General features: G+C 46.8%; 1 protein-coding gene and 1 long non-coding RNA gene across 3 annotated transcripts in view; one reads left to right on the top strand and one right to left on the bottom strand.

Annotated features, from left to right (window-relative positions):
• The window catches only part of LOC309346817 (uncharacterized protein), a 45,216-nt gene extending 19,701 nt beyond the window's left edge, over nucleotides 1-25,515 (top strand). Inside the window, exons 5-14 of one of the 2 annotated variants that reach the window (XM_081871036.1) lie at nucleotides 784-934; nucleotides 3,531-3,613; nucleotides 4,979-5,122; nucleotides 6,655-6,936; nucleotides 8,802-8,959; nucleotides 11,483-11,697; nucleotides 14,342-14,409; nucleotides 15,605-15,772; nucleotides 18,168-18,252; nucleotides 24,947-25,515. In XM_081871036.1, the coding sequence (XP_081727162.1) occupies nucleotides 784-934; nucleotides 3,531-3,613; nucleotides 4,979-5,122; nucleotides 6,655-6,936; nucleotides 8,802-8,959; nucleotides 11,483-11,697; nucleotides 14,342-14,409; nucleotides 15,605-15,772; nucleotides 18,168-18,245 (1,347 nt within the window). In that variant the 3' untranslated portion in view covers nucleotides 18,246-18,252; nucleotides 24,947-25,515. The remainder of the gene's footprint in view (nucleotides 1-783; nucleotides 935-3,530; nucleotides 3,614-4,978; nucleotides 5,123-6,654; nucleotides 6,937-8,801; nucleotides 8,960-11,482; nucleotides 11,698-14,341; nucleotides 14,410-15,604; nucleotides 15,773-18,167; nucleotides 18,253-24,946) is intronic. The other variant, XM_081871035.1, reaches the window with a different exon arrangement.
• On the bottom strand, nucleotides 8,169-8,791 carry LOC309347124. The gene is made up of 2 exons (XR_014158873.1): nucleotides 8,582-8,791; nucleotides 8,169-8,493 (listed from the first exon to the last, which is right to left on the bottom strand). It is a non-coding gene; the product is annotated as an uncharacterized lncRNA (long non-coding RNA).
• Nucleotides 25,516-26,773: the final 1,258 nt, after the last annotated feature.

The raw sequence follows: 26,773 nt of genomic DNA, 5'->3' as shown, positions 1-26,773 counted from the left end.
GTTTTGAATAAACATCCACAAATTTATTAGTTGAACACGTGATAGATAAGGCAAGGATATGTACAATTTTATAACATGCAGAGAACAATTTGTGCAAAGAAACCAGAGAGGGGAGCTGAGGGAAGTCCTGGGGGGGGGGGAGGGAGGAATGGGGGGGAATAATGTAATTGATTATTTAGACTGATAATTTGTTATGCTGAAATTGTTTTATTTATTTATTTATTTTTTTTAAGAATCTGAACAAATCACGATACAGCTTTAAGCCCTAATGTGATTAGAGAGCCTTTGGAGGTAAAATTAGAAACATACAAGTGGGAGCTGCCACAGAATGTTGCAGCACGGAGTATTCCAGTTCAGGACACTCCATTCCATTCTGGCCTTTCCTGCTTTCCTCTTTTTTTTCTTGCCACCTGCCTGTCAGCCTTCTGCTCACTCCGTACCAGACATGAGTCCCCACAACCTTGAGGATCTTACTGTATTCCTACAAACCTTGGGGTTTCTTCCAAACCTAAGGATTCCTACTATATATATGGCATGGATGGTACCATTTTGACTGTATGAGTGCTTTGAGAGATTTGTTTACAATCAAGTGGCACATACATTTTATGAAACAAACAAACCATTGGCACTCATTTCTGAACACTGTAGACAGAGGGACTGATTCCTTGTTACTGATTTGGAAAGGTTCCGAATGGGGGAAGACGTGAGTGTGTCACACAGGAGTCTCTCCCCCTGCCGCTCCTGCCCTGTCTCAGTTTTAATTTTTATTTTTCCTTGGATTAGAATCAGCACGAAGATGTCAAGAAGCAGCTTCTCGACCTGCAGATGCAACACAATGGGCTGAAACTGGAACATCGCAAGATAACAGAGACCCACAACCAGAAGTACTCCCAGCTGCAGAGGGAGAAGGAAAGCGAGGTGGGAGGTTTGCAAGGTGAGTGTGGGATCTTGCATTTGCAGAGAGGATGGGAGAAGTCAGCAGCAGAGATTTGGGTCTCCTCCTTTGACTCCAGAGATAGGGTCACCCACCCATTCGCTCCATCACCCCTTTCCCATCATCAAGGGCCGTCTTCAGGCGCCACACAATAGCCCTTCTGTTAGTGTGGTAGCATGTGGGTGGCGCTGTGGGTTAAACCACAGAGCCTAGGACTTGCTGATCAGAAGGTCGGCGGTTCGAATCCCCGTTACGGGGTGAGCTCCCGTTGCTCAGTCCCTGCTCCTGCCAACCTAGCAGTTCAAAAGCACGCCAAAGTGCAAGTAGATAAATAGGTACCGCTCCAGCGGGAAGGTAAATGGCGTTTCCATGCACTGCTCTGGTTCGCCAGAAGCGGCTTAGTCCTGCTGGCCACATGACCCGGAAGCTGTACGCCAGCTCCCTCGGCCAATAAAGCGAGATGAGTGCCGCAACCCCAGAGTCGGCCACGACTGAACCTAATGGTAAGGGGTCCCTTTACCTTTCCTTACACTTTGGAACTCCCTGCCTATTGACACCTGGCAGGTTCCTTCATTGTATTCTGCAGTGGGCAGGACTGGATGACCTCTTTCAACTTCAGTTTCTAAGGCAGCTACAGCCATTCTCAGATCGGGAAAGCTTGACCACGATTGTCCATGCCTTGGTGATCTCACAAGCTGGAGTACTACAATCCACTCTGCGTAGGGCTATCCCTGATCTGGCTGCAGCTCATGCAGAAGATGACGGCTATAGGTCACTTGTGGGAATTGCATATAACGCCTTGCTTACAGGACTCGCACTGGCTGCCCGTTTGCTGCTGGGCCAAATTCAAGGCGTTAGAACTAACAAGCGAGTTCCTATTTAGCTCAGGACCACCTTGCTTGAGAGACCACCTTATCGTTTATCCACACAGTAGCTGTGAGAGCTTCTCCAGCAAGGCCTCCAAAGCCCGCTCTGAAGTAACTTGGAGCAGGGCTTTTAGCTGACCTTCTTCTGCAGAATAGCATCCCTGTCAAAATACAACAGGTGTCCACTTCACTTTCACAGAACAGTTGAACTTGTTTTTGCTCCAGCAAGCTCTCCCGGCTGAATAAATGAGTCTTTGCCATGAGTGTCCATCTCTTAGGACTTTTCTTTTAAGTGTCCCTGTTGCTTTTGTGTTTTTAGCTATTTTATGCGTAAATTGCCTTGAGAAGGTGATTGATAAATCAACTGCCATAACTGCAACTCTGCAGTTAGCTTGGAAACCTAAATACAGTGAGGACAGGAAAATAGGATTTCAGAAGGAGAGGTCAAAGTTAGAAACGGAACTGTTAGAACCCAATACTAAGAATCTGTCAAGAATGTATAATTTGCTGCTTAAATGGAATACACAGGAGGAAACGGTGAAATCAGCTATGATTAAATGGGCACAGGATATTGGTCATGATATTATGTTTGCTGACTGGGAACAGTTATGGACCACTGGTGTTAAGTTCACGGCCTGTAATGCCTTAAAAGAAAATATAATGACCCCAGTCAAGCTTGCAAAAATTTACCATTTGCCCAATAATAAATGTTGGAAATGTAATGAGAATGAAGGTACCTTCTATCACCTATGGTGGACCTGCCCGAGGGTGAAAGCATTCTGGGAAATGATTTATAATGAAATTAAGAAAGTCCTTAAATGGACATTTACTAAGAAACCAGAGGCTTTTCTCCTGGGCATGGTTGGCCAATTGGTGCCAAAGAAGGATAGGACTTTCTTTATGTATGCTACTACTGCAGCAAGAATTCTTCTGGCAAAGTATTGGAAGATGCAAGAACTACCTACTCTGGAAGAATGGCAGACAAAGGTGATTGACTTCATGGGACTGGCAGAGATGACCGGCAGAATTCGTGACCAGGGGAAAGAGGCAGTGGAAGAAGACTGGAAGAAATTTAAAATATATCTTAAAAACTGTTGTAAAATTGATGAGTGTTAAGATGTCAAGGGGTAAGAAGCAGAGAATTACAGCTGTAACCAACAAATTTATGGGAATTTAATGAAGGGAACTAAATGGATAAATTGACTAAAGGGTTGCTAAAAAAAATTCTTTCTAAAATAAGGATGCAGCGAAAGGGAGGTATGGGGAAGTCGATTGAAAGAAGTTACAAGAAAATAAGACTATGAATTTATTTATGTTTGATTTGTTTATGTTTGTTTGTGTTTTGTGATGTGTTTGTCTTTTAATTATGTGTTTTAAAAATTGAATAAAAATTATTTTTTTTAAAAAAAAGAAACCTAAATACAGTGGTACCTCAGGTTAAGAACTTAATTTGTTCTGGAGGTCTGTTCTTAACCTGAAACTGTTCTTAACCTGAAGCACCACTTTAGCTAATGGGGCCTCCCACTGTCATTGCGCCGCTGTGGCGTGATTTCTGTTCTTATCCTGAAGCAAAGTTCTTAACCTGAGATACTATTTCTGGGTTAGCGGAGTCTGTAAGCTGAAGCGTTTGTTACCTGAAGCGTCTGTAACCCGAGGTACCACTGTATTGGTATTTAACTGGAGCAACGTGTGATTATTGTCATTTATCTTCCCCCCCCCCCCACTTGCAGATACAGTTTACAAGCTCAGGGAGGAGAGCAAGTTGCTTCGCAAAGCTCACCAGGATGTTCACTCACAGCTTCTCAGTGCTCAGGTAGGCTCTGGGGATGGGCAGCACGGTGTAGTGGTTAGAGCACTGGACCAGGATGTGAGCAGGCAGGGTTCAAATCCCCACTTGGGCATGAAGCTCAGTGAGTACCTTGAACTGCTCACTGTCTCTCAGTCTAACTTACCTCACTGGGCCATTGTGAGAATAAAATGGGAAGGGAGAAAGCAATGCACACCATTTTGCTCCCCTTGGAGGGAAAGCTGGGATATAGATGGAATATACCATATTTTTTGCTCTATAAGACGCACCTAGTTGTAGAGGAGGAGAACAAGGAAAAAAACGTTCTCTCCCTCTCTGCTCAGTGCCTCTCCAGCAAAGCGGGAGGAGAAATGGAAGGGGCTCCATTTCTCCTCCTGCTTCGCTGAAGGGGTGCTGTGCATCTTTCCCTCTCTGTGCAGTGCCCCTTCACCTAAGTGGCAGGAGAAACGGAGCCCCTTCCATTTCTCCTCCTGCTTCACTGAAGGGGTGCTGCGCAGAGAGGGAAAGCTGCGCAGTGGCTCTCCAGCAAAGCGAAGCCAGGAGAGCAAGAGGGATCAATCCCTCTTGTTCTCCTGGCTTCAGCGAAAGCAATGCGAAGCCTCTTGAGCACAGCAGAAGCGCTCCCGCTGTGCTCAGGAGGCTTCCGGCGGCTATCCCTGAAGCCAGGAGAGCAAGAGGGATCGGTGCGCACCGATCTCTCTCACTCTTCTGGCTTCAGCGAAAGCTGCGTAGCCTGCATTCGCTCCATAAGACGCACACACATTTCCCCTTACTTTTTAGGAGGGGAAAAGTGCGTCTTGTAGAGCGAAAAATACGGTACATATTCACTCAGTGATTCATAGCGCTCAGCCACAGTGGCCTCCCTGACATTATTACCGCCTCTCTCGTTGTGAAGACGGTGCCCCATCTTTTGGATTTTTTTCGAGGGTGAAGTGTTCATACAAGTTACCAGTGACTGTAAACTGCCTAGCTTCCCCCTTTTTTCCTGATGGCACCAGGGAAGAAAATTGGGGAGAGGGGCAGAGAAGAGGCAAGGTATATTTCTAGGTGTGCTGGAAAGAAAATAACAGCATATGTTAAGTGCAGGTGTTCAGAAATGTGGGGGACAAAGGAGGCATGACCTCTCTGTTTACCCCCTGCCATCCCCGTTGCTGCTCAGCATCTTGTGAAGATGATGAATTGAATTCATATTCTGCCCTTGTTGGGAGCCCATTGGGAGCTGTCCGGGGTCCTGATTCCTGCCCTGATTGACCTGCCCAGAAGAGCCTTAGCTAAAAACATCCTCACTGGAGAGAAACGGATGGTCTCTTCTGTCCAAAAGCGATTGTTCTAACTCCTTTGGGGGCCCTTTCTCCTTTGGTCTGCCTCCAGGTCCAGATGGAAGAGTTCAGGCAGCTCAAGGAGACCCTTCAAAAGATGCCGAGCTTTAAGGAAGTGGTGGGGGGCAAAGCGCAGCTGAAGAATGAGCAGCCCCCAGGACCAGGACTTGGCATGTTGCAGATTGTTAGGCCAAAGGTAGGATTTCTCAATGTCCCTCTCCCTCCTCTCTCACTTTCCAAACCTTAGACCCAGGGGAAAGAGCTTCACACTCGAGTAGGGTAGTGGTAATAATAATAATAATAATAATAATAATAATAATAATAATAATTGTACCCCTCCCATTTGGCTGGGTTTCCCCAGCACTCTAGGCAGCTCCTAACAGAATACCAAAAACACGATCAAACATCAAACATTGAAAACTTCCCTAAACGGGGTTGCCTTCATATGTCTTCTAAAAGTCAGATACAGTGGTACCTCAGGTTAAGTACTTAATTCGTTCCGGAGGTCTGTTCTTAACCTGAAACTGTTCTTAACCTGAAGCACCACTTTAGCTAATGGGGCCTCCAGCTGCCGCCACGCCACCGGAGCACGATTTCTGTTCTGAAAGTTCTGAAAGCAAAGTTCTTAACCCGAGGTTCTGTTTCTGGGTATCAGAGTCTGTAACCTGAAGCGTATGTAACTCGAGGTACCACTGTAGTTGTTTATTTCCTTGACATCTGATGGGAGGGCGTTCTACAGCCCCTCTGCCTGGTTCCCTATAACCTCACTTCTCTCAGGGAACTGCCAGAAGGCCCTCGGCGCTGGACCTCAGTGTCCAGGCAGAACGATAGGGGTGGCAACGCACCTTCAGGTATACTATGCCAAGGCTGTTTAGGGCTTTAAAGGTCAGCACCAACACTTTGAATTGTGCTCAGGAACATACTGGAAGCTAATGTAGGCCTTGCAGGACCGGTGTGATGTGGTCTTGGCGGCCACTCCCAGTCGCATTCTGCCACCTTCTGGATTAATTGTAGTTTCCGGGTCACCTGCAAAGGTAGCCTCACGTAGAGCGCATTGCAGTAGTCCAAGTGGGTAAATGTGGCCCTCCAGGCCTCTCTGCCTGGCCCTCGAGACTCTCTCCAGGCAACACCTCCTCTCCACAGGCCACAACTGCCTTTGCCGGTCTGGAATTTGCTCTTGCACTCATTCTGCGCCTTGCTTGTCTGGATGGAGAGGGGTGGAAGAGTGTTTGTAGAAACAGAGCTACTGTACAGAGGTGACATTCACATTCGTTGACTTGCCTACAGCTGGCATGTGGCCCCTGGAAGGGAGTGTGGCCCTCGGTTTCCCCACCCCTGCTGTATACCAATATCAAACTCATTCACCGAGGCTGGATTCTTATGTAGGCAGAATGGCACCATGCAAATGCCATAGGGAGATAGTATCCGCAGGCCTAGAGGAACCCCAGTTTTTGAACTGTCATCATTATTATCTCTGGGAATGGGGTGTCAAAAGGGAAAATGTCCAGTGAAGGTAGAGCATGCTAAGTGAGCATGGAATGCTGAAAAAACCAAGGAAGGGGAACGGAATGGCATGTTCTAGATAAGGGCGCGACTCACGGACTGGCGGAAAGCACTCCATACTGCAACATTTTGTTGCAGATCCCACTTGTTCTGGATGAAGTGCAGTTTCTGAGGAACCTCTTCCTTTCTAAGCTTGTCTTTCCTGGATTTTTTCCCCTCGTCTAGGCCTCACTAGGAAATGAAGCAAAACCACCTCAGAGTCCCTTGGGGCAAGCTGCAGTTCCAGCAGGGAGTTCCCCTGTTGCTCCGGCCTCTAGCATCAAGCAGGAGGGAGAAGCCACCTTGCATGAAGGCAACGGCAGGCCTCAGGGCAATGTGCCGTTTGGCCAGGTGGCCCCGCCCCACGAAGCCCACCTGCCGCCTCCGTCCTGGCCTCAGGCGGGGCAAAGGGATAACCCCATAGTCCGCTTCACGAGGATGGTGAATAGCGTGCAAAATGGGAACCAGGTAAGAATACTAAAATAATATAGATTTTTTTTTTTAAATGTTAAGATACACTTTCTTCAAAAAACCAGAGCTATTCTTACTAGGTATTTTTACAACAGACATCCCAAAGGACAATAAGAGAGTCTTTTTGTACGCAATAACGGGTGCCAGGATAGTGACTGCAAAACATTAGAAAAGTAACACAGTTCCAGCAAAGGAGGAATGGTTAATAAAATTAAGTGAATATCTCGAACTGGCGAAATTAACAGAAATCAACCAAGTGAAAAAATCAGGAGAGAATGGGATGTCTTTACAAATTATATGAAGAAGGTTGGTTCCCCAAATTATGACTGGCTTAGTCTAGACTAAAAATTCCACAGGTAAACAAATTGTCTCTCTGCAAAGTTTAAAATGATTACAGACAACCAAAGATATAAGATTAAAGGAACAGTATAGTGGTAGAAGGAAGTCAATTCTTTTCTTTCTTTTTCTCTTTTTTATTTGATATTTTTATTTTTCCTATCTTTTTTTCTCTTCACTATATACTTTTTATTTTTGCAATTTTGCAATTTTTTTATATTAATTATTTTTCTGTATATATTAGTCAAGGAAATTTGTATTATTCATACAACTGTATTCTTCTATGTATGTATGTATGTATGTATGTATGTATGTATGTATTAAGTATACAGCAAATTATTATTAATAATAATAATAATAATAATAAAAGAATACTCAGTTGCCTCCAACTCAGAATTTTACTCAGAGTGGACCCCACTGGAATTAACAGGCGTCATGTCTGTTAACTCTGATGGGTTTGTTCTGAGTAGGACTAGCAGTGCATGCAGCCCAATATTAGTGCTACTTTGTAGGTCCAGGGTGGTGCAATGGTTAGAGTGTTGGGCTAGAAATTGGTTTATCCAAATTCAAATCCTCCACTCAGGGGCTGGGTGACCATGAGCCAGTCCCTGTCTCTCAGCCTAACCTACCTTGCATGGTTGTTGTGAGGATAAAATGGGAAAAGAGAGAATCATAAATACCATCTTAATCTCCTTGGTGGGAAAAGATGAGCTATAAATGTAATGAATGAATAAAAAAATCTTTAGGTTCAGCGTACCCATTCTGCTGGGCGAGAATTGGGACTAGTCCACGTGACAGTTTATAGTGGACTTGCGGCTGCTCATCCATGCATTTTTTATTGCAGCATTCACACAATGCTGTCTTCATCAAAACACCACCCCATATTATCCCTCTTCAACTTTCAAATTTGCATTTATTGAGAACATTTGTACCCCAAAGCTCCCAGAGAGGCCTACATATAATCCATTTGAAGCAAGGCAGTCCCTGCTCACAGACTTAACAATCTTAAAACAGCAACATCCACGAAACTCAAGGTAAAAGGGACAGGGAGGGAAGAGGAGAGAAGCAAACTCAGGCACTAACTCTTAAACAGTAGTTCTTACCTCAGCTGGTGTACAAACAGTTGTGGCTAGGAGGTGGTTTGATGGAGCTGGTTATTATCAAAACTGCTGGAACGAACCCTGCTTCCCATATTTCCCACTCTGGCAGTGTGATTTTCTATGGAAAATCCATTAAGGAAAAAGAAGGGGGGAAACAACCCATAGGAAATGGTAAATCTGGATTAAAATCTGAGGTGAAAAGATACGCCTTTAAAAGCAGCCTAGGAATCAGCCAGTGATGCTTGTTTTGTGGTTCAGGAAAGCCCCGAGTCCACAGTGAATTGTGGAAGTGCCCTTTCTCCCCTCAAAATACTCTTCCACTGGGTCTCCCCAGGCCTAGTCATCGCACTCAAGCCACTCTACCACACTGTCTCTCCAGCTCTGCTTTCAGGGTATGTGTCCCCCTTTTGCTTTTTCTCTCGGTAGGATCAAAAAGCTGCTCAGAGCAGGCTGGGGGAGAGTGAGGAAAACGTTCATTCTGAAGACATGGCGAACAGTTTCAGACTCGTGCCTGCCTCAGAGGAAGCCCAGGATTTGGAAAAGCAGCCCTCTGTGGGGAGCCAGTGGGATCATGCCGTGCAGAGGTTTGTAGCCTTTGTGGGTTGGGGTTCACGGTCACCGAGTGAGCCAGCAGTAAATCACACAGTGCAAGTTGGAGTTAACTCTTTGTCAGCAAAAACATGACCAACACAGGAGTGTCAGGCCTAATGAGCACAGCAGCTCCTCCCTGGGAGGTCTTACTCCATGAATCAGTTGCTGAGACTGAAAGTCCCCACCTCCCCACAGCTGCCTAAGTCACAGTGTTTCCCCCCAAGCAATCAGAGACTGTGCCTATGTGTCGTCAGTTTCTCTACCCATTTCATGCCTCTTCTAGTTCTGGGAGATCAGAGGGGAGGGGAGCTTGTTGCAGCAAGAGCGGGAGACACTCGTGTCTCTTCCCCAGCCTGACTCATCTCTGCCTCTTGGCCTCTCTCCTCTCGCCCTCCTGCTTCAGCTTCTGACTCTGATTTTGAACTTCCCTCTGCCACAGACTCTCCCAGATCCTAAAGTCCTGTTACATCCTCAGCTTCCGACACCACCTCTCCCCAGTCGTCTCCCTCTGACCACCGCTCCCAAAGTTAATAAATAATAATAGTAATAAAATTTTATTTATATCCCGCCCTCCCCAGCCAAAGCCGGGCTCAGAGCGGCTAACAACAATAGAAGTAACACAACATTCTAAAATCAATTCATTTTAAAATCAATTCAAAATCAAATTCATGGCGACCATTGGGCTAGAGTTCTGTGAGGATTACCAAAGGAGGGGGGTCAGACTGTGCCTTGGCCAAAGGCCTGGTGGAACAGCTCTGTCTTGCAGGCCCTGCGGAAAGATGTCAAGTCCCGCAGGGCCCTAGTCTTTTGTGACAGAGCGTTCCACCAGATTGGGGCCACAGCCGAAAAAGCCCTGGCTCTGGCTGAGGTCAGCCTAACCTCTCTGTGGCCTGGGACCTTCAAGATGTTTTTGTTTGAAGACCATAAGTTCCTCTGTGGGACATACCAGGAGAGACGTTCCCGTAGGCATGAGGGTCCTAGGCCATATAGATCTGAGCCTTCTTCCATTGGTGGTTCCCCAGCTGGTTCCTCCCACCATTCCCCTGCATCCAACCAGTCCATGACTTAAGAAGTCTTACTGGATCAGGTCGATAAGCCATCTAGTGCAGTATCCTATTGTCACGGTGGCCTACTAGGTGCCTGTGGGAAGCTTTCAAGCAGGAATTGAGTGTGACTGCGAATATCCCCTCCTGCAGTTTCCAGCAGCTGGTATTAAAAAACTCTCTGCCTCTGTCCTTGAAGGCAGAGCAGAGCCATCATGGCTAGTAACCACTGCTAGCCTTATCCTTTGCGAATTTGCATCATTTTCTTTTAAAGTCATCCAGGTTGGTGGCTTTCCGTTGGAATGAATCCCAGAACGCAACTTGCACACTGTGTGAAAAGTCCTTTGTCTATCCTGAATCTTCCAGCCTTCTGTTTAATTGGCTCTTCACCTCTTCCAGTGTTAATAAGAGACCGAGAAAAACGTTTCCCCTGTCTACTTTCTCCATGCCCAGGCATCATTTCATCTGCTTCCATCACATCACACTGCCTTTTCTCTGATCTTAAAAACCCCAAATATTGTAACCTGTCCTCATAGGGAGTTGCTCCACCCCTGTCAGCATTTTGGTTCCCCGTTTTCTGACTCTGCGATATCCTTTTTGAGATGAGGCAACCAGAACTTGTTTGAGAATGCTGTGTGAGTGTTTCTGGTTAGGTATAAAAAACTGACAATCTGTGCAGGGCGTTGCAAGCTTCTGGTCTTTTGGTAGCAGAGCCTGCTCAGCACTTCTCATTAAGGAAGCCTTAAGCTGTTTATTTCGAAGGCTGCTTCCTTGTGCTTGCCTCTAATTATTCAGTAATCCATCAGACTCTGTGGGAGAAGTCCGAGCTAAGTAGGTGTTGTTTTTCTTCAAGGTTATATGGAAATATGAAAACAGCAGGTGATAAGTGGAAGCCGAGGAGGATAAGAATATATTTGGCGCTCTCTCTCTTCCTGAAGCGCAGGCAAAGGCTGGAAAAGAACCATAGGGACATCAATTTTCTTCACAACGGCCATCACTTTCACAGAGCACTGCCCAGCTTTGCCCAACCTGGTGCCCTCTGGATGTTGTTGTTGGACTAGAAATCCCCATTCATCCCTGACCAATTGTAAGGTTTTGAAAAACAACAACTGGAGGGCACAAGACTGGCAGAATTCTCAGTGTGGTTTAGCCATCAATACCTCTTCCCAGCGAACTCTGGGAATGGGAGCTCTGTGAACAGGAGTCTCTTAACAACTCTCAGTGTCCTGAACAAGCTGTCATTCCTAGGATTCTTTGGGGGAAGCCATGATGGTTTAAAGTGGTATGATACTGCTTTAAATCTATAGTGCAGATGGGTCCTCAGTATAAGGCACCTTGCTATGTGTCCCTGTTCCAACTTTACAAAAAGGTGGAAGAGGCAATTCCTCAGAAATTCTCCTGACTCTTTCTTTCTTTCTTTCTTTCTTTCTTTCTTTCTTTCTTTCTTTCTTTCTTTCTTTCTTTCTGCTGCAGCTGGCAAGACATAGTCAACAAGGTCAATGCCCAGGTGGATGAAGAACAGGCTCCTCGTTACCCACAAAGCCTCCACCTGGGCAGCCGACCCGGGCAAGAGCAAGTGATAGCCGATGTCAATCAAGCGCTGGCCAATCCACAGAGAGGGGCGGGGAAGCTGCGAGCCAGTTGGGAAGCGGGAAAAGGAGGAACGGATGACGAGGAACTCCATATGGGTATGGGTTCTGGAACTTGTCGTGATCTTAAGGGGGCTGTTATGTGGGCGGGCAGAGGAGGATTCTGGGATTGCTCCACGTGATGTCACAGGGCACAGCCTTCTGCACATGCATGTTTTGGGGTGGTGAGTTGGGAGTGGGAAATGAACTCCTGTCAATGAAATACAAAGATGGGCAATCTGTGGCCCTCCAGTTTTGCCAAACTCCCATCAGTACCAGAAAGTCTGTGGTCCAGCTACATCTCTGATATAAAGTCTTGTCCAGCCACTAGATAGATAGATAGATGATAAATACAGTGGTGCCTCGCAAGACGAAATTAATCCGTTCCGTGAGGCTCTTCGTATAGCGGTTTTTTCGTCTTGTGAAGCAAGCCCATTGACAGCTTAGCGGATTAGCGCTATTAGCGGTTTAGCGGCTTTTAGCGGATCAGCTGATAAGCGGCTTATCAGCCGATCAGCTGATAAGCGGTTTAGGGCTTAGGAAAAGGGGGGGAGGGGAAAAAACCCGCAGGAACTCGCAAGACATTTTCGTCTTGCGAAGCAAGCCCATAGGGAAATTCGTTTTGCGAAGCGCCTCCAAAACGGAAAACCCTTTCGTCTAGCGGGTTTTCTGTCTTGCGAGGCGTTCGTCTTGCGGGGCACCACTGTAGATAGATAGATAGATAGATAGATAGATAGATAGATACACAGACACACTTTGTGTGGAACAAAAGCAGGAGAGCCATAAAGCATTCATTCATTCATTCATTCCAGTTCCTATCCTGCCCTCCTTCCCAAAGGAGTCAAGCGCAGCAAATATCACAATGTTAAAACTGAATATAAAATGAAAATGAAATCACTTAAAGGCCATTAAAAAATAACAACAACCAACAAAAAACATTCAGAACTCAAAGCACATGTGTGTGAGAGAGAGATCCTTTAGGATAATGGGGTCATTTGTGTGGGTTTGGCATTGTGCCTTGTACAAATCTCTGTAGAAATACAATAGTCATGGAAGTGGGGTGATAAAAGCTGGGCGGGGAGGTTGTTTGTCTGCCAGGGGCCCAGTAACCAATTGGCAGGGCCGGGGACTCCGTTGGTTCCCCCTGGGATCTTCCCATCATGCCGTCCCCTCCACTTCTCTGAACGAAAGCTACTTGTTGCCATGACGATAGAGGGAGCATCCATGCTGCGCTTCATCCTGCCACAGCATCGCTAGGCCCACAAGCAGCCATCTTCACTGGCTCTGTGGCTGGGTGGTGTCCATGGATACCTTGCAAGTCCTGCTCTCACCTGAAGGAAAACCCCTGCCACCCTGCCCCGGCCAAAAAGCATGTCAATTAACATTATTATTTATTAAATTTCTAGGCTGTCCTTCCTCCCAAAGGAGCCAACTAAAAGTAGAGAAACAATACCATTAAAATAAAATAAAAACCTATTGAAAAGCATTCCAAACATCTGTTTTAAAAAGAATGAAAGAAAGAAAAACAATGGTCATGCTTTAGCATAGCTAATAAATAATTTCCAAGGTTGTTGGGAACAGTCTCTCTCCGTCATCAAATGCCTAGGTCAAAAATCTCTCCTGAATGTTAATAATGAGGGAGACAGACTCACCTCACTCTGGGAGGTACTCCAAATTTAATCCCCCTGCCTTTCTAAAAGGAATTGGAACCAGCACACATTTTATTTCATTTCATAAGATTTATACATTGCTTGATTGTAAAACAAACAAAAAAAAACCCTCAAAGGATGCTTCTGGGATCAAGCCACCAATTAGTATTTGTAAAGGTAAGGGTACCCCTGCCCGTACGGGCCAGTTGTGTCCAACTCTGGGGTTGTGCGCCCATCTCACTCTAGAGGCCGGGGGCCAGCGCTGTCTGAAGACACTTCCGGGTCACGTGGCCAGCATGACAAGCTGCATCTGGCGAGCCAGCGCAGCACACGGAAACGCCGTTTACCTTCCCGCTAGTAAGCGGTCCCTGTTTATCTACTTGCACCCGGGGGTGCTTTCAAACTGCTAGGTTGGCAGGCGCTGGGACCGAGCAACGGGATTAGTATATATATTGTACTAATTTAAATATTAACACCTACGGAAAGAATCCTCCTCTGAGTTCTTGTTGTTCAGCAACTGAGAGACTGGACACACAACGGGGGGTGGGGGGGAGTAATACAAGAGCCATATTTCTTAGTTTGTTCTTTACTGGGGGGTTTTTATTGTAGGTTTTGCTGGGAAAATATATATAAATGCATTTATAAAACACAAATGCAAGATTGGAAAAGTGAGAAACCAAGAGAAGCTGAAATACACTTTGCCCTTCCCTACTCTTGAGCTTGAGATTGTATATTCTTTGGGGCAGGGATCCTGCCACTTTGGGGGTTGTGCTGCTCCCATTTTCATAGGCTTTGGAGTCGCAGGTTTTAGAAGCAGGACAAAAATCGGTTGGGAATGCAAACCGTCTGCTTGATGCTGTAATCAATCTTACAAAGCACAGTTGGGAGAAGTGGGATTTGAAGCCACGTCTTCCGAAGAGATGATGTTTTGTCAGGTACAGGGCAACAAACAAGATGGATGGTTCCTCCACATACAGGAGCTGACTAGACTGGAGACGGGCATTGTTAAGAGGTTTGACACTTTCACCTTTTCCTTTCTTTTTACTTTTGTTCAGATGCTGGCATGATTGAGAAAGGAGGCAATTCTCAGCCCCAGAAGGATGCAGTCATCCAGGAACCAGTGGTAAGAAGAGAGGAAAATGAGATTTTCAGATAGTCGGGAAACAACATGTGGTGGCACCCCACTTGTGGAATGCTCTCCCCAGGAAAGCTCGCCCGACACCTTTGTTGCATATCTCCATATATTATTTTGTTGAAATAATTTTTATTTGATTTTAAAAGTATAAAGTTATAACAATACAACCATACACATACACATTTGGAGATTCCTCCGAATCTCTGGACTTCCCACCTTCCCCTCCGTCCTATTACTAAACTTTTTCTACTGCATCTTTCTACACCATCATATTTCCGTATCTTCTAAACATTTTCTAAGGCTGATAATGTGAATGTTTACTTAAATCCTGCCGTCAAGTCTATTGACTTTCTTTGTTTCCGCAAATATAATATGAACGGTTCCCAATCTTTTTCAAAGTCTCTCTTGTCTTTTTCTCTTAGTCTAGCTGTCATTTTTGCCAGTTCTGCAGAGTTCATCAACTTCTCTTGCCATTGTTCTTTAGTTGGTATTTCTCCAGTCTTCCAATTTTGTACAATCAACATTCTTGCTGCTGTAGCTGTCCAAGCCCACCATTCAGTTTCATTTGATAATGCTTCTTTTTTAGTACGATGAGACGTTTACATAAAATCACAATCAATTAATTGAAATACATTCCAAAATCAATTCATTCTAAAATCAACTGAGAGTCAAATTAATGGCAACCATTGGGCTAGAGTTCTATGAGGATTTCAGAAGAAGGGGGTCAGACTGTGCCTTGGCCAAAGGCCTGGTGGAACAGCTCTGTCTTGCAGGCCCTGCGGAAAGATGTCAAGTCCCACAGGGCCCTAGTCTCTTGAGACAGAGTGTTCCACCAGATCGGGGCCACGGCTGAGAAAGCCCTGGCTCTGGTTGAGGCCAGCCTAACCTCCCTCTGGCCCGGGATCTCCAAGATGTTTTTATTTGAAGACCATAAGGTCCACCGTGGGACATACCAGGAGAGGCGGTCCCGTAGGTACGAGGGTCCTAGGCCGTATAGGGCTTCCGATTGTGAAGGCAGAGTGTAGCCACCTCCTCCGATGAATTTGTCCCATCCTCTTTAAAAGTCATCCAAGTTGATGGTCAACACTGCCTCCTGTGGGAGTGAGTTCCACAGTTTAACTGAATAGGACTAGCATTGGAGACAACTCTGTGTGGGTCCCTCATTCCTTGCTTTCCTGCTCAGGTGCCTGATGCTGCTGACCCTGCCAAAGACCCCAATAATCAAGGGGAAGATGAGTTCGAGGAGGCAGAGCTGGAACGCCCAGACTTTGAAGAGAAACTAGGTCAGGCTGTTCCACTTGGCCACACCAACGGGCCAGCTAAAGATGCAACAAAGGGAAAGATTCAGAAGGTAAAACTTGTGTTTCTTGTTTGGAGTTTGACCCTGGAGCTGTAAAGAGTGTCTGGAACTGGAGGCAGCTTAGATGACAACACAGTAAACCATGGTTTGTTTGGGTGGGAGATGCACCTCAGCAACCCTTGAGCTCCACCTCCTGCTCTTTTCTCCAGCGCAGCCGCAAAGATGAGCTTGGAAGTTTGTGGCTCTGTTTTCGATCAACTGCAGCTCGCCATGGTGCACAGACGTGATAAACCGTGGTTAATCTTAACGATGCAGTGTTACGGGACCTCAGCAGAGCTGTTCCCACCTGATACCCTTTAAAGCTGCTCAGGCTGGTCTGGCCTCTTCAGCAGAGCAAGCAACTGGCTGTTCAGGCTCTCTCAGACCTTCCTCCTCCTTCCCCCTCACTCGCCTGTGGGTTATTATCCGAGAGACGAGATCCCCTACCTTGTTTTGACAAGCTGCCAAGCCTTCTCTGTGTCTCCTGTTTCTCCAAGGCTGCATTTTACCTGTCAAAATCTAAAACAAAAATTGGTAGGTAGGTAGGCAGGCTTGGTTTGTTTTGTGTCTTTAAAAAGTACACTCACACAGTGGCATCCGAGCAGAAAGTGTGTCCCTCTCTAGATGGGTTTGGCTGTAGACTTGGGTGGATCTGAGTGCTGCAGATGTTAGTTTTTGGAACTAGCTTGATAGGTGTGGGGTGCGGAGGGAGGGAGAGGGGGACAGAGAAAGAGAAAGGGGGAAGAATTATGCGTCTGAGCGTGTGAGAGAGGGGGTCCTTTTCTGACACCCGAATAGGCCTTGCAATCCTATGCTGTCTCTGACCTTTCTAGGGTCTGATTCTACTTTTGAAGTCCTGAGCAGAGGATTCAGGGGTCACTGTAGGGTTTAGGGCAGGGATCAGCAAACCTTTTTCAGCAGAGGGCCGGTCCACTGACCCTCAGACCTGGTGGGGGGCCGGACTATATTTTGAAGAAAAAATAATGAAGGAATACCTATGCCCCACAAATAACTCAGAGATGCATTTTCAATAAAAGGACACATTCTACTCATGTAAAAACACACTGATTCCCAGACGGGCCACAGGCTGGATTTAGAAGGCGATTGGGCCGGATCCGGCCCCCGGGCCTTAGTTTGCCTACCCATGGTTTAGGGTATAGTTGGAGGCTTTTGAGAGGCCCAGGTGATATATTCATGGGGACTAGATGCTTGTTGTTATCAAAGTAAGGCCTACCCAGAATTGGCACCTTGAAATTACTGGATCTAAGTTAGTCACATGTAACGATTTTGGAAATACAGTGGTACCTTGGTTCTCAAACTTAATCTGTTCTGGAAGTCCGTTTCAAAACCAAGGCGTGCTTTCCCATAGAAAGTAATGCAAAGTGGATTAATCCGTTCTAGCAATTTAATATGAATTTTACTATCTAAAGAGACCATTTGTCCACAAAATGAAAGCAATAAACAATGTACTGCAGTCACACAGCCAATCAGTAGCTGAACTGGATTCCACACAGTCACAAAAACAAAAAGAGCTGCAAAATCTAAAATGCAAAATAAATAGCAAAAACAGACAGACCTCAACTAACACTCAAAACGGAAGTGTGGCACTCAAATCATCAGCATAACACTCAAAACTGAGCATATTCGGCTTTCAAAAAAAGTTTGCAAACCAGAACACTTACTTCCAAGGGTTTGCAGTGTTTGCGTTCGAAGTTGTTTGAGTACCAAGGCGTTTGAGAACCAAAGTACCACTGTATCCTTTTTTCAGACCATTGACTCTATTGGATTTGTGTTTATAATTCTCTCTCTGTCTCTCTCTCTCTCTGTATATATTTTATACACACTGTGTATATATATATATAGAAAGAAATTAATGGACCTAAGTTAGTCATGCTGATTAATTTCAGTGGGTCTGCTCTTGACTAATGTAGGATACAACCTTGTTGGCTGCCTTAACGACTATAGGTAGTTCTTTCTGATTTCCAATTATAGTGAGGCTCTTTGAAGGGGTCTCTTGCCTTTCCCACTGAGGAGTTTCTCCCTGGAGTCATGATTAGGCAGGATCCTGACAACTCCTTAATCCAAAATATTTACTGTGTGCATTCCAGAGAGAGGTAATATAGTAAAAAAATAACAACAATGCCGTATTTACTCGAATGTAATGTGCACCTTTTTTGGCCAAATTACGTTGTGAAAATTAGGATGCGCTTTAGATTTGGTGGCACCAGCAAATACTTTTTTGGTTTCAAAGTTTTGAAAACTGAGGTGCACATTAGATTCAATGGTGCATTAGATTCGCGTAACAACAACAACCCAGGTCTTGCCAGTCCTAGCCACTACACCAGGCTGACTCAGAGCAGATCTACAATTTCCTTAAAAAAACCCTCTTTGTGCCTTTCCTTTCCAGGATGCTGGTAGACCAAAGAAAATCGCAGATGACCCAATGGATGATTATCAGGAAGACCAGGAGCAAGATCTTGTATGAAACACAGGTTCTTCTCTTTTCTCTGTCCCTCCCCAACTCTCAAACTTCTCTTGAGAATATGCCTTAAAGACAAATGCTAATGCTGTTCAAAATTCCCAGGCATCTTTTTTACATTTAAGGCAGGTTTCCTGGTCTAAAAAGTTACAGATTTCAGCAGGAAGTTACAGGACGTGCGCCAGCTGAAAATGAGGTGCCCCAGTAAAGGAAAATAATAATGGAAGCTCAGTATCAAAGGGTGCCTGGGGGAGTCCTAGGGATTGCTCTGCTTAGTAATCAGTTGGTTAACCAGTTAACTAAGGAGTAGTGGAGGGTGACCCACTAATCTCGGGCTTCCCCCAGCCAGCCCCCCGCTGCCTGCCTTCTCCGTTGTCGGATCTCCTTTTCCAGCCGTCCAAGTTGGTAGCTGTCACTGTTGGCATGCGACCAAGGGAACGGGGGCAATTGGCAGGCCCCCATCTGACTACAGCCCACCGGCCAGTGTGCCGGGCGATGTCCAGTCCTTGATGCAGCATCTGTGACCTGAGCTTCAGAAGCTAGGGCACGCTACTCAGCAGAGTAAACACTACACAACAGAAGTGGCAGGAGAAGTTGTGTGAGCATATTTACAAGCAGTTTATTCAGCATAAAGGTAAAGGGACCCCTGACCATTAGGTCGAGTCGTGGCCGACTCTGGGGTTGCGGCGCTCATCTTGCTTTATTGGCCGAGGGAGCCGGCGTACCACTTCCGGGTCATGTGGCCAGCATGACTAAGCCACTTCTGCTGAGCCAGAGCGGCGCACGGAAACGCTGTTTACCTTCCCGCCAGAGAGGTACCTAGTTATCTACTTGCACTTTGACGTGCTTTTAAACTGCTAGGTTGGCAGGAGCAGGGACGGAGCAACAGGGATTGATTCAAACTGCCAACCCTCTGATTGGCAAGGCCTAGGCTCTGTGGTTTAACCCACAGCGCCACCCATGTCCCTTTATTCAGCGTACATCAGGACAAAAGGAAAACATGTCCCATCTCCTTCGTGTCCAAAGCAAGACAGCATAAGTAAAAGCTATACACAAACGGAAGTCCCCAGCATACAAGACATGTGACACACCACAATCATGCCTAAACAAAAAATTCCTTCCAGTAGCACCTTAAAGACCAACTAAGTTAGTTCTAGGTATGAGCTTTCTTGTGCATGCACACTTCTTCAGATACACTCACAATCATGCCTGTTCCTTAAGGTGGAACTTAATATGCCAACAGTCACTGCCTCCTGCAGGAGCGAGTTCCACAGTTTAACACCGCACTGCATCAAGGACTTTCTTTGATTTGTCCTGAATCTTCCAACATTCAGCTTCATTGGATGTCTGGCAATTCCAGGGAGAAAAAAAAACTTCTCTCTGTTTCTCCACCCCCTTTTGGTCACTTTGGTTGCCAATCTCCTGAAAGAGCCCAGGGTGGCAGACACAGAAGCAGTCGAGCATCTTAAGAACAATTCCAATACAGCAGCAGACTGGGACGGAGCTTGACTTGAAAGCCAGCAGGTGCCCAAAAGACGGTGCATGCCTAGTATTTAATGGGAGGGAGTTTCAAATGATGGGGCCACCACACAAAAGGCCCAATTCCTGTGTTGTGTGTGGTATGAACCTCTTGATAAGATGGCATCACTTGGAAGAGGCCTTCATCTGCAGAGTGTTCAGGTATCCTGGTCCCAAGCACATTAGGGACTAGCGCCTTGAACTTAGCCTGGTAGCTGAAGGCCAGTCAGCACAAGTCTTTCAGCAGTGGCATATCATGATGGTGATGTCCTGCCTCATTTAATGCCCTCTGATTCCACTTTAACAGCCATGGCATCCTGGGAACTGTAGTTTAAGGGGGATGAGAGTCACTAGGAGTCCCCTGCTCCCCTCACAGAACTACAGTTCCCAGAGTAGTTTAACAAGCAATCCCTCTTCTCAAGGAGCTCTGCATGCAAAAGGTTCTGGGTCCATTTCCCAGACAAGAATACTGAACTAGATGGGCCAATGGGCTGACTCCATGTAAGGCAGCTTCATATGCCCCTTTTAAAACCACCCTTTTATTCCGACCATGAGGACTAGAATGTTGCTTCATTGTTAAGGGAAGAGCCATAGCTCCCCAAATGGGCCATTTGCTTTGCATGTGGACGGTCCCAGGTTCAATCGCAGGCATCTCCAGTGAGGATTGAGAAAGATCCCTACCTGAAACCCTGGAAAGCTTCCAGTCAGGGTAGATAATATTGAGCTAGATGGACCAGTGGTCTGGCTCTGTATAAAGCATAGAATCATAAGAGCTGGAAGGGACCATGAGGATCATCCAGTCCAACCCCCTGCAATGCAGGAATCTTTTACCCAAGGTGGGACTCGAACCCACAACCCTGAGATTAAGAGCCTCATGATCTACTGAGTGAGCTATCCCAGCGGTAGCTTCACATGTCTTAAGAGAAGAGCTGTGGCTCGATAGCAGAGCATCCGCTTTGCATGCAGAACGTCCATTCCTCAGCATCTCCAGGTGGGGCTGGGAATGTCATCCCCCTGAAACCACGGACAGCCACTGCCGGTCAGTGTAGACAGTACTGAGCTAGACGTCCCAGTGGTCTGACTTGGTATAAGGCAGCTTTCTACATTCCCAACTGCCATGCATACACGATAGTTAGACTGGCGATCACTGTGCCACTCACGCAGTGCCACCTCCATCCCAGCCCATGATCTGCACAAAATGCAAAAGTGTTTCTCTGGCAGCAGCAGCAACATCAGGCATTCCTTCTCTTCCACCCCAATTAATCTGCCCAGCTAACAAGCCGAGGCAGTTCCCTGACCTACTTTCCAAAATGCACGCCCCTGCTGTTCCCAAAGACAGGTACTCTCCTTCCCCCACTGTCCCCCAAATACAAGGCACTTAGGAAGCGGCTTTTGAATTTTTTATATTTGCCATGCACTCTCACGACTTTCTTTTCCTGCTCTTAAAAAGGGAAAGCAACGGCAACAGATCACAGTGGCATTCTGTGGGTGTTTATCCCGAATTAAATCTGCCATGTTGCAGGGGAGGACAGCCCATTGGGGCAAATGGGGGTTGCACCTGTCTGTCTTCTCCCTTACAACCAGTCCAGGTGACGGCAAATGCCCATCAGCTTCCTCCTCCTCCTCCTCCTCCGTCTCATTGATGCCCCTAGAACTTAGCAGGAAGGATGGGGGCAAAGCGAAAATTACCGTAAGTCGGCGCTGCTTGTCATTGGCTCTGGCGCCACCTACTGTTAGGCTCCCTGCCTTCTGCCCTACCGGTCACCATGAGCACCCGTTGCCGCTGATATTCAGTGATGTTGACTCCTGGGTAAGACTAGGATTGCAGCCTTCATTGCAGACATCTGCTGAAGGAGCAACAGCTCTTCTGCCACCCAGAAATGAGCTTTCTATGACTCTGACACTTCCTGTCTCTGCTGCCAAGCACCCAAACAGGGATTATATAAGAATGGAAGAAGAGTGTGGCTCCTGGACCATCTAGCAGTCCAGCATCCTGTTCTCACAGTGGCCGACCAGATGCCTTAATAATGTGCTCCTCCTCTGGTCCACCCTGAACCTCCCATAGTTCAGCTTCATTGGATGCTGCCTGGCTATAGTGTTACGAGATGCAGGTACTCCTGGTCTGGTTGTAAATGAGACAGAAGACAGATAAGGGGGTCAGCTTGAGGTTGGACTAGCTTAGCAGGTCTGCTCTGACTGGCAGCTGCCCTCTAGGTTTCCAGAACCTTGAGACATCTTTTCCAGCTGCCAGATCCTTGTTTAAAAAATAAAACGACTAGAGAGGCCAGGGATTGAACCAGGAACCTTCTGCATGCAAAGCAGGTGTCCTAGAGTCTGCACTATTTGAAATGCCTGGCTTGCACACCACAATGGCTACTCCTAGCATCTTCCTTGCGGGGTGGGTGCGTGTGTAGCCTCTCACCACCTTCCCTTTCTCTTAAGACATTCAGCTCCTCTTCTGCTGCCCTTGCAGAGCTGCCTCCCATTAGCATATCAAAAACAGCCACCTGGCACTGTTTCAAAAAACAGCGGAGCAAGCCCAGCCGCCCATGCCTAAGCAAATTGGGATATGGAATCAGGAGTGGGGATGTTGGAGAATTCTGATGAAAACAGCATGGAAGTGGGAAATCCTCGATGTTCCCTTATTCGTTTCAATGTCTGGGACGGAAATCAATTCGGCAGATTTCGATCAGTATCCACCATTGTTGCTTTCAGCCTGCAAACGATGCCGAGTTCTTTCAACACGCACACCAACCATTTGCATTGTGTCCCCTTTTTTGTATCATAATGAACGGGCTGGAGTAACGCAAGGACAATATAATTTCCTTCATTAATTACGTAAGTTGCGCTGTTTTGCCATTGCGGACAGCAAGGCACGCTGTGTGGGTTTCCTTTTTTTGCAAAAGATGAATCACAGCAGAACGGAAACCACGAGATGGCGGAATGGAAAATGGTGCCTTCTTCCATCTCTACCCCAGGAGATGCAAGGACACTGATTAGGTTCATCTGAGGACAGTTTTCCTTTGTCTTTCTCACCAAGTCACCCCTCCCCTCCCCTTCCCCTCCTGCCTCAGAACAAAGTGACAATGTTTACAGAAAAGAAGCAACACCCAGACGCTTAAAATAGCTTTTCAAAGTCCACGCTCCTTTCCTTAAAACATAATGGGAGAAGGTTCACAGGGCTGCAAAGGGCACATTTCATCATGATGAGGTGGAGGAAATACCACCGAGACTGAGCCTGGCTTGTGGTGCAGCGATGCACAGCAGAAACTCCTAGAGAGGCGGCTTGAGGGCGGAGCCAACTTGTGCATAGATGTGCACCTGACCGTACTCCCCAGGTCAAGCAACTGCCTGAAATTGAACACTTGGCTCTCGGCGGGTCGCCAATATTCCTGGGAGGCTTTTAAACAGGGTGGTCATCTGCCAGGGGTACTATAGCTGCAATTCCTGCATTGCAGGGAGGGTTGGTCTAGTCTAGATGACCATTGGAGTCCCTTCCAACTCGACTGTTTTTCTGTCATTTGGGTTATAATCGTTGGAGGTTTTTAGTTTAGAAGGGAGAGGCAGGTGGGGGCAGGGGAGCAGATGGTGGTAATAATAATAATAAATTTTATTTATATCCCGCCCTCCCCAGCCGAAGCCGGGCTCAGAGTGGCTAACAACAGTAAAATGATAAAACATTCTAAAATCATTTCATTATAACATTAATTCCAATCAGATTAATGGCAACCATTGGGCTAGAGTTCTGTGAGGATTACCAAAGGAGGGGGTCAGACTGTGCCTTGGCCAAAGGCCTGGTGGAACAGCTCTGTCTTGCAGGCCCTGGGGAAAGATGTCAGGTCCCGCAGGGCCCTAGTCTCTTGTGACAGAGCGTTCCACCAGATCGGGGCCACAGCCGAAAAAGCCCTGGCTCTGGTTGAGGCCAGCCTAACCTCTCTGTGGCCTGGGACCTTCAAGATGTTTTTGTTTGAAGACTGTAAGTTCCTCTGTGGGACATACCAGGAGAGACGGTCCCGTAGGTGCGAGGTAGAGGGATATTTTAAAAATATGCACTGTGCAGAGAAAGGGAATAGGAAACTTAAGAGGAATTCATGGCTGTCAGTGGCTGCTAGCCACAATGGCTATGCCCTACCTCTGCTGTCTGGAATCGCAGGTGAGAAGAGGGCTGTTGCTCTCATGCACTGCTTGCAGACTTCCAACAAGCCTCTGGTTGGCCACTGCAAGGACGGGAAGCCGGCAGACAGCCTATTCCTTTGGGTTTTTTAATACAAATTTAAATCATAAATAGAAGACTCCCTGGTCCTGAATGGGGTAACTGTGCCCCTGAAGGGCCAGGTGTGCAGCCTGGGAGTCATTCTGGACTCACAGCTGTCCATGGAGGCACAGGTCAATTCTGTGTCCAGGGCAGCTGTCTACCACCTCCATCTGGTACGCAGGCTGAGACCCTACCTGCCTGCGGACTGTCTCGCCAGAGTGGTGCATGCTCTGGTTATCTCCCGCTTGGACTATTGCAATGCGCTCTATGTGGGGCTACCTTTGAAGGTGACCCGGAAACTACAATTAATCCAGAATGTGGCAGCTAGACTGGTGCCTGGGAGCGGCCACCAAGACCATATAACCCTGGTCTTGAAAGACCTACACTGGCTCCCAGTACGTTTCCGAGCACAATTCAAAGTTTTGGTGCTGACCTTTAAAGCCCTAAACGGCCTTGGTCCAGTATACCTGAAGGAGCGTCTCCACCCCCTTCGTTCTGCCCGGCCACTGAGGTCCAGCGCCAAAGGCCTTCTGGCGGTTCCCTCCCTGCGAGAAGCCAAGTTACAGGGAACCAGGCAGAGGGCTTTCTCGGTAGTGGTACCCGCCCTGTGGAACACCCTCCCACCAGATGTCAAAGAGAAAAATAACTACCAAACTTTTAAAAGACATCTAAAGGCAGCCCTGTTTAGGGAAGCTTTTTAATGTTTAATGGGTTATTGTATTTTAGTGTTTTGTTGGAAGCAGCCCAGAGTGGCTGGGGGGCCCCAGCCAGATGGGTGGGGTATAAATAAATTATTATTATTATTATTATTATTATTATTATTATTATTATTATTATATAAATGTTTGGTACAGATGTATCCTTGGTCTCACTTCCCGATTCCCCCTCAGAAACAAACAAAAACTAAGCACTTTCCCCCCCTGCCCAATAACAGGAAGATCATGGAGGTGAAGTAGATGATGCTGATGATCTGGAACTGGCCCAGGAACCCAGAGGCCGAGTGGAAAGAGACTACTAAATTTCATGCCGGCTCGATGGAGGATACCAGAGGAAAGAGCCTCAAATGGAAGAGCTGGGCCAGAACACCACTGTGATGTGGCTGGGAATCTTCTGTCTGTAACATTCAAGAGGAGCTAGAGCCCGATCTCTGCTTCCAGTAAATCACAGGTGTATCAACGTGACCAGTTAGCAAGGTCCAGGGCAGCTTGCAAGGCAGATTTTGCTCTCTGGATGTTTCTTCTAAAGCAGAAGGGAGCTCAAAACAGAAAAATAACTTGCCGTTTCTCTTTTGATGGTTCTGTCCCTCCTGCCACACGCACACTTTCCCCCCGTTTCAGAATTGTTAAGATTTGGGCCATGAGGAGGGGCTGATAGTGTATGGCCTCTGTTAGCCTTGGACAGTTCGTATCCTCCTCCTACCCTTTGTCTTGGACTTGACCCCATTGCTCTTTAATGCAAAATCTGTTCATCTTTATATTAAAAAACAAGGAAGTCTTTTGAGAATGAGATTCTTTTTTTACATCCTGGTCTGTTTTGTTACAGGTAAGTTATGGGGGGGGGCGGGGGCGGAAGGCAATGTTGCCTGTGTTTTGGAAGACAGAGAACACCCATCATCAAGACCCACTGCTGAAATGCAGGTTTATCGTGTGAACCTTATTTATTTATTACATATACACCCCTTGATTGTAAAAGCAGCAGCTTCAAAGTGGTTTACAAAAAGATTAAAGCACGAAAAAAATGCTTTCAGTGCTTGAGTGCCATAGGAAGCTGCTTTCAGCTGTGTCGAACCTATTAGACCATCTAGCCCTGTATTCCCTACACTGACTGGCAACAACTCTCCAGGGTTTCGGACAAGGGGCATTGCCAGCCCTGCTGGGAGATGCCAGGCATTGAACCTGGGAAAGTAGTTCATGATTATCACCAGTCAGCAGTTTTTTATCTTATAAATTCAGTGTTATTAATAGCCAGGGTAGGGAACCTCTGGCCTGTGGGCCAAATTTGGCCCAAATGAGCCCCGTTTTGCCTTGAGGGCCTGCTTGCCCTCCAAACAATGTGCACATGCCTTGCATCTGACGTCAAATGTGACTTCAGGTGTAAGCAGTGATAGAAGTGGCTGGATCGGGGACACAGCTCAGTTTTGTGTGAACTCAATTACACAGCTGATCACCACCACTGTACCAAACATTTGGCTGTGAGAACAGGATGCTGGGCCGAATGGGCCCTTATCCTGATCCAACAGGGCTTTCATTTATGGTGTAAGGAAGGATGCAGGCAGGTGGGGAGCTGGGTGGGGCCACAGTCACACTTAATGTACCAGACTCAGCTGGTAGCAGCCAGGATGCCAGGTGCAAATGTCAGCTCAAAAGTCCAAGAGTTTGGAGCTGTGTAGCTGATGACACAGGGATTTCTGCTCGCTTTTGTGCTCTTCCCTCGCAAACTTTGATTTAATGCATCGCCGTCCCTCGCTGCCTGCCATGAATAGCTCTTTCCAAACAGATTAATCAGAAGCTAATTCGTCTGCCGGGCCATGTAGCAGTCAAACGACATCCCCAACTCACTCCGGGGATGCAGCCCTTTTCATCACCAGCCGGGATTCTGATCTGAGCTGACATGCTCTTGGTTTCGACACGGCCATTTCTCTGCCAAAGCCTCCTCTGAGAAATGAGTAATGGGGGTGGATTTTCCGCCTGAACCTTTGCTCCTGTCTTCCTTCCGCCAATCTCCTTGATGGAATAAATGAGCTGTGCTGCTTGTCCCAGGC

Source organism: Podarcis erhardii (genome assembly GCF_964252035.2).
Source record: "Podarcis erhardii genome assembly, chromosome: 7".
Lineage (NCBI taxonomy): Eukaryota > Metazoa > Chordata > Lepidosauria > Squamata > Lacertidae > Podarcis > Podarcis erhardii.
The sequence above is the reverse complement of the archived record's forward strand: the minus strand, read 5'-3'. Positions and strand labels throughout refer to the sequence as shown.